The 15,663-nt window shown below is 41.6% G+C and overlaps 1 protein-coding gene across 2 annotated transcripts in view; it reads left to right on the top strand.

Annotated features, from left to right (window-relative positions):
- BICC1 (BicC family RNA binding protein 1) overlaps window positions 1-15,663 on the top strand; it is an 821,381-nt gene that overhangs the window by 727,473 nt on the left and 78,245 nt on the right. For both annotated transcript variants that reach the window (XM_069240970.1, XM_069240969.1), the window contains 4 exons: window positions 5,614-5,801; window positions 8,548-8,689; window positions 13,426-13,582; window positions 13,772-13,937. In XM_069240970.1, the coding sequence (XP_069097071.1) occupies window positions 5,614-5,801; window positions 8,548-8,689; window positions 13,426-13,582; window positions 13,772-13,937 (653 nt within the window). The remainder of the gene's footprint in view (window positions 1-5,613; window positions 5,802-8,547; window positions 8,690-13,425; window positions 13,583-13,771; window positions 13,938-15,663) is intronic.

The raw sequence follows: 15,663 nt of genomic DNA, 5'->3' as shown, positions 1-15,663 counted from the left end.
TGGCACCTAAGGAAACCTAGCCAACCCATACATTTTTTTAAACTAGACACCTAGAGGAATCCAGGTTGGAGTGATGTGTGTGGATTGCATTACGTTGTTTTAGCCACAATACCCTGGAAACCCCAAACTTTGCTGAAATCATGCATTTACCTTACATTTCTGTGATGGAAACTTTATGAATTCGCAGGAAGCCACAAAATTCCTACCACCCAGCATTGCCTCACCTGTGAAAATAAAAAATGCTGCCCCACTCATGTGGCTGGGCCTAGTACCGCAACAGGAACAGATCAAACCAAGGACATTGGGAACCCATGCAAAAAAACACAGTTGGATCTGTTCTTATTGCTGATGGGGGAGTGCTGGGTGGTAGGAATTTTGTGGATTCCGGATGTTTCTATCCAAGAAATTTAGGGAAAATGTGTGATTTCAGGCAAAGTTGGAGGTTTGCAGGACAGTGTGGGTAAAAGCTGGTGTGGGGTGCATGTGAAGCAAGTCCAAAAAGTGCAGCCACTCACCATTGCAAGTGGGATGATATTGGGAGTTAGGCAAGCTCTCTTGGTCCGTATGTAAAATCAAAACCCAGATAAGTCAAGTGTCATCTTGCATGTCATTGGGATGAGAAGATTTAGTTTGTGGGGGTAGAAAGACTATTGCCCCCTTCAGTTGGGGTGGGGATGGCATGGTGGTGGGCAGCCCCGAGCCCTCTATTCTTCTTTCTTTTTTTTATAAATTCACTGTTGCCTAGTGGGCTGTCTGCCCTCCAGGGCTGATTGGGTTGTGACTGTGTCCCCATTTATTTGGGATGAGGACATAGCCATAGCGGGCAACCCCAAACCTTTAAAAAAAAAAAATCCCTTGCATCTAGTAGGCTTCCTACAGTCCCCCCACCCCTCCCCCACCAAAGGGAACAGCTGCCTACTATTTGACAAAAATCACCAATTCCACCAGCTCTCCCAGAGGAATTTTTAATACTAAAAAAAAATAATGAATATCTATTCCTCTTTTCCCCATGATCTTAATACGATGACTGGCATCTCTTGTGACTCCTCCGCTGACTCTCCAAAATGTACTTTCAGTCTTCCCTCCTCTCTCCGCATGCCTGGTCGAGGATCTGCTAAAATCCGTCTCTCCGATGGATCCTGCACCCTTACTCATTCTCCACCAAGGGTCTCATATCATTACCCCAGTACTGACAGAAGTACTGAATCTCTCACTAGTTCCTGGGCATGTTGCCCAGAAATGGAAACACACTATAGTCAAGTTGCTTCTTAAGAAACATAATATGGATCCTTTAAACCTGAGCAATTTTAGACCAATGTCTCTGTTACCCGGTGTCTCTAAATTACTGGAGAAATATGTCATTAAGCATCTCTCTGACTTTTTGAATCGCTGGTACATCCCAATCAGATAGGCTTCCACCCTCTCCACAGTACAGAAACAGCATTACTGGTTGCAGTCAGGAAACTCAGAAGTATCCTGTGTCAAGGAGAATCAACAGCCATAATTCTGCTGGATCTCAGTGCTGTCTTTTACACCCTACATGATCCTATTCTCCCGAAAAGGATCTCCAGTGTCGGCGTCATGGACATAGCATTTGATTGGCTTGCCTCATTTTTGCAGAATCTCTTCTTTCAGGTTCAGTCCTTTTTTTCTGCCAGCTTTCCATCATGCTGTGGGGTGCCACAGGGCTCTTCCCTGAGCGCTACTTTAGTCAACATTTACTTACGCCCCCTGGCTGAGATCATCCAGGCTCATGGGCTTTTGCTCGTGTGCTATGTGTACAACACCCAGCTGGTCATGTCAGTCTACCCTGATGTACATTCAGGCCACTTCCCCGACCGCATGTCTTCAGGAGGTAGCCAGCTCGATGTCAAATTGTAAACTGAAACTCAATTGAGGATAAAGCAGAGATCATTCTGTTGGATAACAGTTTTAGTTCTCACAATTCGAGCCTTCTCCCCGACTACCTTACTGAATTGCCTAGGCCTAAAGAGTCAACAAAGAGCCTTGGTATATGGCTCGATACAGGATTGACTATGGATCCTCATGAAAAAAGCATGCAGCTATGGCACTTGGAAAGTGCGGCGGAAGGTTCTTCATCTCCTCATTTTCACTGCTAGATTGTTATGCAGGCTCTTGAGCTAGGCCACCCTGACTATGGGAATGCCTTGTTTTCAGGCTCCCCATGTTTTGTCATGAGGAAGCTGTAGACTGTACAAAATGCTGTCCTCAGAATCCATAGGGCATGTTGGGGCAGCCGACATACTTCCTATCTGGCCTCCAGACTCTGGAACACCCTGCCATTGGAACTGCACCTCCTGAAGCTCGAACATTTCTTTAGCAAAACCTCTTACACCTGGCTTTTTTTGACATATGAACCTATCTTCACTCATCAACCTTCTCACTGTCTTGGGCAGTGATGGTAGGGCTCCTGGTATCAATGGCTGTATAAGACTGCAAGGATTGAATAGATCAAGGGTAATTACTCTATCTGCTCACTGGGGGGGCAGAAAGACTTTGGTCACCATTTATATGGGATTGGGCCAATAGTGGGCAGCCCCCACCCCTCTTTTATTAAAAAAAAAAGAACATAAATCCCTGGTGTCTAGTGGGCTTTCTGCCCCCCCCATGGGTGGGCAGTTAGGGGGTAATTACCCTATCTGCCCCCAGAAAGTCTTTGTTCATCATTTATGTGGGGTGAGGGTATGGCCCACCACCATTTTTTTTATATAAAAATCCTGGTGCTTAGTGGGGGGCATAAAGACTGTGCTTATTGTTGGGTCACGGATAGGGTCATTGCCATGCCCGTGGTGGGCAGCCACCACACTTTCCTTAATAAAACAAAGAGTACCTGTTGCCTAATGTGCTTTCTGTCCCTCCTGGGGTGGCAGATTAGGGGCTATTGACCCCATCTATTAATGAATCAGAGATGAATTAATCCCCCCAAAATTGGGGTGGAGCAAAACTCCTTGCTCAAGGAGCTGCTCCCCCCTCCCTAGTGTCTAGCGGTGGATCTGTGCTTGGGGATTACTCTCCTGAGTCAGTCCCCAAGCAGGGATCCACTAGGGAAAGGGGAGATTCTCCGGTGTCCAACAGTACCTTTCCCATTGAAATCAGTGCTTAGGGGGCTGAGAAATGCCCCTGAGTCCCAAAGAAAATGAAATCAAATCAGCCAATAGGCTCATTTTACTTTAATTTTCCATGTAATGAGATCAGCACGCAAGGCGGCCCGATCTTCATTACAGGGAGAGGATATTTTCAACTTTGGTTGCTGGGGAATCTCTTCCCCAGTAACCAAGGCTGAAAATATCGAAAGGAAATCCCTCTGGTACACTCACCAGAGGGTTTTCCAGTGCCAGGTGCGTGGTCGGCCGAGAGCCATCTGATGCACATTTGCACCATTGCATCGGATGGCTCCCGGCTGTCCAATGCACTTATGGGGTTAAATTGATATGTCTTATTCACAATATTAGCTATTGGTCTTCACCTAACTTCATTAAACCTAGGTTGAGTATAAATCTGCCATTTTAGCATCTTAGTTCATCCCTATTTAATCTAATTGTCCCCCGATTTATCAAACCAACATTTAGTGGCAAATCCTTTTGTTTTCTTGCTCCTAAGCTGTGAAATAACCTTCCGTAGGTGCTGAAGTCTACTTTATCCTACCTACACTGTAGGAAGAAAGTTTATGACCTTTCCTTACTGTAATTCTAATATTTTGATCAGCATTAAATCTTTGTGAGTTCATGTACTTTTTGCTTCTGCACTAAGAGACCTCAGGGTGCAAGTGTGCTTTGTAAAATCAAGACATTATATCATTTTAGTTCCAAGAAGGAAAACTTAAAGGGTAAAAGTCTCTAGCACCTGGGTACCATATTATGTAAAATGTGCACTGCTCTATTCTGTGGTACACCTTTAAGTGGGTGTGCTAGGCGCAAACAGGTTCAGTGTGCCGTACTGCAGTTAATGCTTTACTCTCGATGCAGCCTTGAACTTATATCTGTTTAGGGCAGCGCTTTAGTGAAGAAGCTGATTTATCTTTGATGTTGCAGTCAGCATAACTGCCTGCATTTGAAAGGGAAAGAAACACAAATGATGGATGGAATGCGGAACCAATCAAACATCCAACCCCAGTCACAGATCTGGGTTTAATCCATCAATTCCTTTGCTCACCATGCCACCCCAGTTTGGACCCAGCCATATGCAAATCAGTCTTGACCCTGTTCCCCATGGGAACAGTCCAGCCCGAACTGCCAGGCCAAGTCCTCCGTGAACTGGAAACAAGCATCCTGGGACCGGTTCTGGGTATCACCATTCATCAGCCAGGTTAGCTTGAATACAGGGGCATAGTGAGCTCGAGACCCACGTCTGGGCATACCCGGTGCACTTATGGCGTCAAAAGCAAAGAAACAGAAATGATGGACGGAATGCGGAACCAATCAAACATTCACTCCCAGTCACAGATTTGGGTTTAATCTATCAATTATTTTGCTCTCCATGCCACCCCAGTTTGGACCCAGCCATATGCTTTTGAAAGGGAGGAAGAGATCCCCTGGCAGGTGGGCCCAGTGACTGACTACCCACCTGAAGGGGCATGTCTCAAGGGGCTCCTGGGACAGCCCCCCTTCCCCCAGTGGGGATGTATTGCCTGTATGACACCTTTTGTTGTTGCATAATCAGCGAGCCTCCTTGTAGCTCCTCTGCACCTGTATCTATAATAGAGCACAGGTACAGAGGCAAAATGTTATCTTCCTGGGGCCATGACCACTGCCAATGAGATAGCTCCCACTTAGGAGCACAACAGTACCACATGCGTGCCAGAAGAATCTGTATTACAGAAAGTGCCGCACAAGCACCTGTGGCCTTTCTGTATTGTATTTCTGAAGTGCCCCGAGGGCATGGAAAGTGGAAGTACATGCTGGTTGTGCCTCCCCAGTGTTCTGGCTAAAGCGACACCTGGTGTTTTGCAGCATGTTGTATTTCTAAGCTTTGTGACAGTGACACATCATTTGGAGTGAAATGTATAGAATTGATGTGTCATGTTCCATCATTCGTAGTGTCTCTCCACTGACAGATGCAGTGCCCCAGGAATTTATGTGAGCTGTTAGGACCTGGATTGCCACACGGGGTAGTTCTTGGGACCTGCATGTTCATTCCAGTAATCAAAACCAGGATGAGTAAAGTAATCTATATTTGAAGAATAAAGTGACTTTTGCTCGTAAATGACTTTTATGAATGTCAAACTTCTCTTTTGGGAAGGCTTGGTCGCAGGATTTTCTCCACTTGAAAAAATGTGCATATGTGCTAAGATGTTCACGTGTAGAATTCTGCCCCATGTACTGTTGGTGATTTAAGGCACGGTAGCGCAAAATAAGTATTGAAAAGTAGAAGTGCATCTCAAAAAGCTTTGTGTAGATTCCCAGAAAATCCCTGTGAGATTTTTGCGAATCTCTCTAAAATATGGATATTTTCTGAGGAAAACTACGATACAGATGCCGTTATTTTTAAAAATGAAGGTATGTCCTGTTTGTACATGTGGTTCAATATAGCAGAACTAGACTTTTGTGGTATTTCTATGCACTAAAGAGTTTCTTACAATAACTTTTATTCTAGGCTTTTCCGCCATTCAGCACTTGGTGTTACCTTCTGCAGCTCAGGCCACATTAACCAGCATACTTCTGTCAGGAGTGCCTCATTACGGTCAGACACCTCCCTCGCCCCCTCCAGGACTGACTCCAGTGGATGTCCATATACATTCTGAAAGCAAGAAATGTCCCATCTCTCTCAATGGCCATGTTAAGGTGAGCAAAAACAATAAATCTGTATTTTTCCCACTCATGGGTAATTACCACATCATTCTGGTCGGTGACACATGTTCAGCACATCAAGTGTTTCGCACATAGTTTCGAGCAATTCTTCATTAGTTAATCTGCAGATTTTCCTTGAATCCTAAATTTATCCTTAGGTTTAAGTGAACTGCTTATTGATGGTTTGAAAAAAAAATGAAAAAAATCTAAATTAACTTATTTTTATTTTTTTTATTTGATGACTATTAAAAAATAATTTAGTATTGGTGATGTCATAAATGATGTCCTAGAACATGTCATGAGTGATGTCATGTGTAAGGTCATAAGCAGCACATGGCAGAGGCACAAAGTATAGTTAGCTCTGTTAACAGATGAATTTCTGTGTGTTTTTTATTTTTGTAGTTCAACACGTTAATGTTGTCACTGACATATCTACCTAACTATAACGTCACTTTCACCTTTGTGTTTTTTCAGTGATTAAATATATATAGGCATATGTGTGTATATATGTGCATGTGCACACAAACGTGTGTGTGTATATATATATATATATATATATATATATATATATATATATCTCCAAGCAGACCTGGAATGAGTAAAAGCAACCCCTGACACGTGTTTCACTCTCATTAGAGCTCTTCAGAGAGGTTTAGCTTTGTCCAGACACAAGGGAGAACCCAGTATAAGTCAAAACAAATCCCTTTCAGGGTTAGAGTGACACATTTCCATTTTACAGCTCAGCAAGGTTGACACTGTCAAACCTATGCTTAAAGACTTTGCTGTACAAATGGCAAAATACTTTGTCCCTATCTAGCTCAGCGTGGATAGCACTGTGCTGATCCTATGCTTAAAAACTTTGCTAGATAAACAGACATTTGAGGTGAGCAAATCTAGTGCCGCTGGGTGTTGTAGGGTGCTTCGTACTGGAGCTGCTCTCCACCTAAACTTGGGAACTACACAGAGATCTCTCTTCTTTTTTTACATAATTTATGCGGCACTCCAACCCTGAAATTCATTTGTTTTGATATATATATATATATATATATATATATATATATATATATATATATATATATATATATATATATATATATATATATATATATATATATATATATAATATAATATGCTTGTGGTAGAAGTTATACACCTTTCTGTGAACCCTGTACAAAAAAGTCCTCTCTTGCTTATTTTCTTTTTCTGGGATGCTCAGTGCCGTGAAGTACATTGAAAGGTGTGTGTGGCTTGGAAATTGGAATCTTGTTGAATACGTTGACTTACCCAAAAAATAATATGAGATTTAGTTTGTTTTTCCTTTGTGTAAAGAGCTTAAAATCAAGGATTGCCCAACTGGGCACGAGGGAAGAGGGACTTTTTCAGATCTACACTTTTGTATATTCAAAATCTTGACTTTGTATAACATGTTGTTGAATATAACATATCGTCAAATATAAATATTGCAGGGCAAATGTGCTTACCAAATGGAATTGTCCACTTGGTCATGATTGAGGTTGTACAAATAATGTAAAAAATCACAAATAAATTGTGATACCCAGAGAATATTGAGATGACCTGTGTAAGTGTATCGCTCACTTTAGCTTGATTGTGGTGCTAAATGGGTTGGTTCAAAAAGTTGAAAGAGCTCAAAGCTAGTAGGCAGACAACACAAATGAAAGAGAACGATGTTGATGATATAAATTGTTTAATACTACACCTTTTTAGTTTAATTAAGCACTGTTATCGATGAACTTTAAATATTGTAATCGAAGTTACACATCAAGCTTAAAAGTAAACAGAGCCTGTTAATAATGCAATGACACCATGGTGTTCATGGCAATGTAAGTCTTTCATTTGTGGTGAAGGCCACGTGTGGACTAAAGCATCAACAATGGTGCTGCGCAAGTGTGAACAAGGCCATTTGTTTGGCCAAAATAGACGATGGTGGAATCATACCAGAAATAAACTTTTTGGTAGAAAAGTTGATCTGCGGCACCTGGTCCTTGGAGGAGCTTTGAAGACTGCGGGTGTTGAAAATGCATCTATCTATCTATCTATCTATCTATCTATCTATCTATCTATCTATCTATCTATCTATCTATCTATCTATCTATCTATCTATCTATCTATCGTGACTGCATATGTGATTGCTATCCAGAAATGTTCTTATGCATAGGATAGACAATAATGCATGTAGGTTAAAGAAACACATCAAAATATAAATTAAGTAATGTTTCTACGCTGAAGCAGTAAACTTAGTCATCACTCGAGCTGCATGCAATGGCTTGCCATAGGGATGATTAGTAATATATTTTGGACTTGAGACTTGATGGGACCTGGAGGCTGCTTGCAATTTCCCGATCTTTCCCCCTTTTTTTAGACAATGTAGACAAGAAGCAATCATCTAAAAACAACTCAGTCATTGATGTTGTGTAAGAATTATTCATAAATAGAGGGTTTAAGCTGCATGTGTCAGTGTGGGCAATAAGATTTTATCCCTTTACTTTGAAACGGCAACATATTACATTTAACTAAACTATGGCTTCGGAGTATGGAAGAAGAAATGTGTATTTCAGAGTTAATTTGAAGGAAATCATAAATCTGGAAGAGAAACCCAAGATCGATCCCCGATAAATAGGATTACCGCAAGAAGGGTCATTTATAACAAGCGTGAAAGATTGGAAGAAAAAGCATTGTTTTTAATTTTTACAGTTATACTTATATTTCATAATGTTTGCAGCCTTCAAACATGAAATATGGTTCTATTTCGGCATCATCTCTGGGAGAAAAGGTGCTAAGTGCAAATCACACAGACACTTCGAGACAGACAAATAGCCATAGCCCTTCCGATCAAGTGTCCAGCAAATCAAACAATGAAGAAGGTACAGTATCCCTTTTTTAAATGTTTGTTTTTTAATCATTTTAAAAACTGCTATTGCTAAGTGCATTTTTCACACAGACCACCACACTGTCATTACAACTGCATTGTTCAACTTAAAAATACATTTACATTATCCAGTTTACAAAGTACAATTTTTATACTCTGGTCTTATGTCAGATTTAGGTGCACATAATTCTTGACTGTACTTGATGCAATCATAAAGGTGAACTTTGGCAAACAAAGAAGATGCACTTGAGTCTGCTGTAGTTCAAAAACTTTATTTGGTTATATGAACAATGACAATATAAAAAAAAAAAAAAAAAAAATTTCAAAAACACATTATGGAAACTACGACATGGATTCTGGAGTTCCAAACATGGCAAAAAATATTATGGCATTGCCAGAAGAAGTAAGGTATTTCGGGTTAAGGTCATGAATATACGATAAGTAGTATTGGGTGGAACTTGTTGAGTTATATGAAAACTCTGCATGTTTTTGCAGAGTTCTGCAAACTAGTGGAATTCATCACATTACACTGTTTGCAGTGATTTTTAGTGCTGAAAGCTCGATCCATGCTGATAAATCACTGTGAACCACGCCACTCAGCATGCCACAAGGTGCTGCTCCTCAAGTTGGTTTTGATGTTGAGTATTTAGATTTTCTACTCGAGCATCAACTTTTTCACCACAAATGGTTGTGGCCGCCCACGACTACCCACTTCAAGGGGAAATCTTGCAGGGTGCCCTCCTAGCACCCGAAAAATGCACTAGAGGATACCAATTTTCACTTGTGCTTGCCAACTTACTGTTGACGAGCCACATGCGAGAAAAAACTTTGCCATGTGGCAGTTGGAAGTATTTGGCTGGCACTTGTGGCCAAAATTCTACCAACTTCACTGATGGATTGGGATTTATCGCTCACCCTTGATGATAAAATGATTAACCGATTTACATACTCCAAGTCACTATGCACTGGCAGCAGGCCAATAGGTTCTCTATCGCAACTTAATGATACCAGAATTATTGTCTGCAGCAGTACTCACACCTTTTTAGCAATGCTGGTTCAGTCTGGTTAGGTGACCTAACCATGTTGGTGGTATTTGGCTGGAACGAGTGGCCAAAATTCCACCAACTCCGCTGGCAGAGTGGAATTTATCACCCAGTCCTGGTGATGAAAATATTAACCAATTCTCATGCTCAGTCCAGGATTAGCCTTTACTAGCCTAGTGGTTTATGCACTGGCAGCAGGATCGACTACTTTCCCTACCACAACTCTGTTAATGATACTTGCTTTCTTGCACAGCAGTACTCACACCCTTTTTAGCAATGCTGGCTCTTTCAAGTTAGATGGCCTAACCATGTCCATTAGACCTTCATTCCGAAGGGAAGCAATCTGCTGATGCTAGAAGACAGACCGTAGAAGTCCAAATGGCAAATGAGTTCAGAACTGAAACCCTTGCATAATTCTTCTTCAGGAGACTTACTAAGAGAGAAGTGGCCAAGCACTTTTGTCAGTAGAGGTCGAATTTACGATTAGAAGGAAACTATCTGTGCAAAACAGAAAATAAAATATACATATTGTAAAAATAAATAAAAAATGACCAGCGTTTTTTTTTTTTTTGCTGGACTGCAGAAAGAACGTCCTGCTTTCTGCCTTTTTACTAACTGTCTCCTCCATTTGGTGGCTAACTAGTATAGAGTCTGAAGGGATGCGATCATGTTAGTGCTTAAAACAATCCTGATTGGATTTGGCAGCTGGAATTATTTTCTCTATGTTTACATTTTTAATAAATAGTATACATTTAAATGCATGTACATTCTGTGGCACCCGTTGTTCTCAAGTACATACCCTGGTGTAATGCTTCACATTTTTTAAACGAATACAGTACTCTTATTTATGCATGCACTGTGGTAGTGTGCAACACCTCTAGAGGAGCGCGAACGGGATGCAATCGGCTTAACTGCCAACGGGTGCCACAGAATGTACATGTATAGTCTGACTGGTTGCACAGCCAGCATTTGGGGTTAGGGTGTATTCCCCATAGTAGTGCACCGTTGTATGTAGACTAGTTAGTGTATAAACTTTTGAGCTAATTCCCTTGGTGCACCGTATTTCCCCTTTAAATACACCTAGTAGATTACAAATACATTTAAATGCATTCTTTCGGAGTTTCTAAATTACTCCTTGCCACTCATTTTCATCAGGAGAGATGACGAAGAGAAGATGCCTTTTTATTGTGAATAGGAAAACGTAAAGCTAATAAAGAGCAATTTAAAAATCACTTTCATTATTCTTTTAATTTCAATTATAATTAGTCGATGATTCAGAAAATCAACAATGAGCTGAAGATTTATTACTACAGAATTAATGGCATTGGGTTCTTCAACGGTTAATATCATGCTTTTGTTCTGCAAGATGTTTACAAATAAACTACATGATATAGGCACGATCATGCATGTATAAGTGTCAGTGCTACTGCATCACCGGTATACATCCCCGAATGTTAAGAATAGGGTGCAAGTGCATGTCTGTCCTGCACCACAACAGTACGTCTTTGTAGAAGGCAATAGGATGGTATTTGCAAATGGTGAAGTTGTAGTCAGGTGACAGTCAAATGCAAGTGAAAATGTTCTGAATCCACTGGAATACATTTCGGTGCCGATGTTATTAAATGTAAGCAGCATTCAGTGGAACACCTGTGGCAGGACGACACAACTGGTATATCTTTGCCATCCTCTACAATAAAAAGGATAAATTACTGAAGAATACATGTGCCAGCCTCGCTTTTCGCAAAAAATGAAATGGAATAGATTTAAAAAATGTTTGATTAACTTTCAGACATATAAGATAATACAGTTAAAACCGATTGGAACCGATTTAACTCCCTCATGCTCATCCCATGCCCAACATCACCGATGAGGCATGAAGTACCAGAAGACACAGTGAAAGATAAATGAGGCTGACTCAAATTCCTAATCTAAACCCAACCTCATCAACCTAAACAGGGTCACAACCTTTCCCACACACTGTCAGCAGTAACGTAGTCTTAAAATACTTAGGCCCTCTTTACGACTTTGGCGGTCTTGACAAAAGACCACCAAAGCCGCGGATGCCACAATACCGCCACTGCTGGCGGTATTGCTGGCACCCTAATTTGACATTTCTGCTGGCCCAGCGGAAAAGTCACATCTACATTGAAGCTGGCTCATAATAGAGTTGGTGGAAAGTTGATGAGCAGCGGGTGCAGCAGCACCCGTCGCGCATTTCACTGCCCGAAATTCAGGCAGTGAAATGTGCGATGGGGCTGTGCCTGGGGGCCCCTGCACTGCCCATGTCAAGTGCATGGGCAGTGCAGGGGCCCCCTGGGCATCCCGAGACCCCCTTACCGCTAGCCTTTCCATGGTGGTGTTTACCGCCATGGACAGGCTGGCGGTTGGGGACTCATAATGGGGATTATGACAGCCTGGCGGAAGCCTGGCAGTAAAGTGGAGGGGCCGGTTGTATGGCCGTGGCTAATGCGCCACGGTTATAATACACTGGCGGAACCCCGCCAGCCTGCTGGCGGTGTTACCGCCAGTGTTCCGCCGGCTGCCAGGGTCATAATGACCCCCTAAGTCTCATACACAGGGCCGGCTTTAGAGTGGTGCGAGCAATGCGGCCTCACCGGGTGTTGACCTGGATTAAGGGGCGCTGACCTCAGGGGGGCGCTCTGTTTAGCAATAACGTACGAAACGTGTGATTTAAAAGCACCTACTGAAAAGTTCCTTGTGCATCCAGCCTTCAAGAAGCAAATAAAATGTCAAGGCAATGTGAATTATGTTCCTGCTAGGGAGCGAAAAGGGAATTTTGTTTAGCGGCAGCTTGGACTCACCATGAAGTATTGTAGAGGGTTAATGTGCCTGCTGCAAAGAACAGAACTATATTTTATGCAGATAGCTGAGTGGATTGGTAAAACAAGCATTTACAAGCTCTCTAAAATAAATGAATGTATGGGAAAATCTATGGAATCTATGGAGAGCTGAGGGGTACATTTGCCGGGTGGTAGTGAGGGAATCCGAGAAGGTGGTCAGGGGTGGGAGGGCACCAAAAAAGACTGTCACACAGGGCGCCACCAGTGCTAAAGCCGGTCCTGCTCATACATGCAGTCCTTAGCCAAAATTCTTCATAAATCTACTTTGTTACTATGGTGATACAAGGACTTTGCACCAAGTGTTTCCGTAACTTACTACCCAGGACATATAACAACACCAGCCAAAAATGTTCCGTGATACAGCGTGTATAATTCTGGTTTCCTCTAGAGCATAGTGCCTTGCCAGTGTTGGAAATATAAAGCAAGTGATGCACACAAAGCATAAAAGCTGTATAAAATCACCAAATTCTTTGTTTACAGATTACTACTTGACAGCTGCATGTAACTTCACTTATCTTTAAGTACAGTGTTTAGCCTGTTTAACAATCTGTGCTTTTGTCACCACAGGATTTTCTTGCGAGAAAAAAATGTGATGTTTACTGACAACTATCCAGAACTCACTTCAGGTTCCCACTGCCATTGCCCACTTGAAAACTGACATTTCAAGAAAGCAACAAAAACATTACTAAGAGACTGCTGTTTACACCACAGATTCAACAAAAATATTTTTTGTTCTTTGCCTTAAACATGTATTGCTTGCTTTTAGATTGTTAGTCATTACTTTTATTTAGTTCCCAAACTTCATCATCCTAACACTGTTTTTGCAGGTTGTAATGATGCTTTTGTGGAAGTGGGAATGCCAAGAAGCCCCTCACATTCAGCAAATACCAACGAACTGAAGCAAATGATAACCTCTGCCAAAGTCTCTTGTGGCAAGAGGCAAACAGTGGAATTGTTGCACGGTACCAAAAACTCCCACTTACAGTGAGTTATTCTCTGAAATACCAGAGATTGTTCTATTTTTTAAATAAAATGTGTCTACTTTGAGTTGTTATTCAGAAAAAAATATAAGAAACCTGCAGGATGGATAATGTATATCAAGCAAACTGTTGATTTTCTGGTCCAAGATGACGTTTTCAGGCCTTAATTCCAGAACATCAATCCATTTTTCAGTACAACAGAAAGAATGCTGTCGGATTCCGAAATGAGTTCCTCTGAAAGTCCAGTGGCAGACAAAAAGGCTCCTGGGAGTGAACGAGCAGCAGAAAGAGCTGCAGCTGCCCAGCAGAATTCCGAACGAGCCCGGCTTGGGTCACAGGCATCCTTTGACAGCATGCAGGTACCCATGACGATAGAACTGCCGCCAAGTTAACAACAGATTGGAAGAAAGTTTGCATTATGTAACCTTGCAACGGTCTGAGACGTAAATTTATAGTATTTTGCTGAAGTTTGTAAGTCTGGTGATGTGTCGATAAAAGGCTCGGTTGTGGGGCGATTATTTGTGAAGTATAATGGGAAGTTGTGTCTTTTAGGGCCAGATGTATCAAAGGTTTTTACCCATTCTATGACTATGGGAAAATGTGTTCATACTTATGGCCCTTAGAACCATGCCCGCCCTCATCAAAACATTAGATTATCCCAACAAAATGCCATATTTTTTGGTCACTGGTCACATATTTTTTGAAAAACCTGAAAGTAAGCATTCATGTAGCACACGTTTATATGACGTGCCATTGACATACGTTTCTCTGGTGCCTACTTTGATTTTAAAGCTAGGGCCCATGCAGAAAAGGGGTATTTCTGTGACCACAGTTTTTCACACATATTGGCTAAAAAGTTATAGGATTTTCATGCAATTCTGAAAAGAAACATCCTGAAATATTTCAACATTTCATAGTTGGTCACAACATCTAAAAGTATTATGTATCTGCTGCAACCAATCATGCATGTGCTGAGAAGAAACATGCTACGATCTCTGAGTAGATGTGTGACCAACCTAGCCCTGAAATAATCCCTTGTTGGTCAGCCTTCTGTAGATGGATAATCATCCCAAATACTGTGTAGGTTTCCTATGGCTTGTCAGTTACAGGGGACACTAGGCATGCACACCAGTCACCTATGCTGAAGGTGTGCTTGTTAGTGTTCATGTGATCCGGTTTGGGGGATTATATGTCATTTATTTATTTTCTAATAAACTCAGCAAGCTGCGCAGTTTTATTAATGCTAAGTAATCATGAATTCTTTTGGGACGTGCCCAAGGAAGATGAAGTAGAGTTTCAGGCTGGCCGAGCCTCTGGAGCCTTCCTTAAGGGATAAACTAAGCTATGATGGGACGTCACAGTCTGCGTCCTGCAAATGCCCCTCTCTGCCTATCTTGGAGTATTTCAGTAACAAACTGTGATTTCCTGAAACTGAGATGGTGTGGAGGAACAGAGTGAAGCTTTTCCTTCACTGCCATTACTTTCTAGTCCAAAGCTGCTCTTACGTAGTGCACACACGATCTAATACAAAAGAATAAAGACACGGACAGGATGTAAATTCCACAGTTTATGTACCAACTGTTTGTGCTTGAGAATGCTGAGACCATGCTGCCCCATGGAGATAGAGGACTTTGTCAAAAGTGATGAGGAGAACCTCTGTGCTGACAGAGTATGTTGTTTCTCTGAATATTGGCTCGAAGGTGATGGAAGTTGACTTTACAAAAACATACATGGACATCAATTTGCTAATGTAGACAGAAAGTAAAGCAGGCTTATACAGCTCATCTGTTTGTCAAGATTTCCAAGGCAATTTTATCTCAAAGGCAAGCGGGAGAATACACCATTGGAATAGTTCTGAGTACTGAAACACAACTAAGGTTCAATCTGATGTACTTTTCAGTGGTTTTAGATCTTCTCCCCTGGTAGGTTGTGCATTGATATCTGAGGAGGATGGGCTGGAAAGAAAACATTGTAAGACAGATACCTCTGATGAAGGTTCATTTTTTTCAACTAACATTGGTTTATATATCACCATTTGGAGATGATAATCCGGGTCTTCGATTTAGTCTATCTCTATCCTGTTAT

Source organism: Pleurodeles waltl, chromosome 6, assembly GCF_031143425.1.
Source record: "Pleurodeles waltl isolate 20211129_DDA chromosome 6, aPleWal1.hap1.20221129, whole genome shotgun sequence".
In the NCBI taxonomy this organism is placed as follows: Eukaryota; Metazoa; Chordata; class Amphibia; order Caudata; family Salamandridae; genus Pleurodeles; species Pleurodeles waltl.
This window is presented reverse-complemented; position numbering and strand designations above follow the sequence as displayed.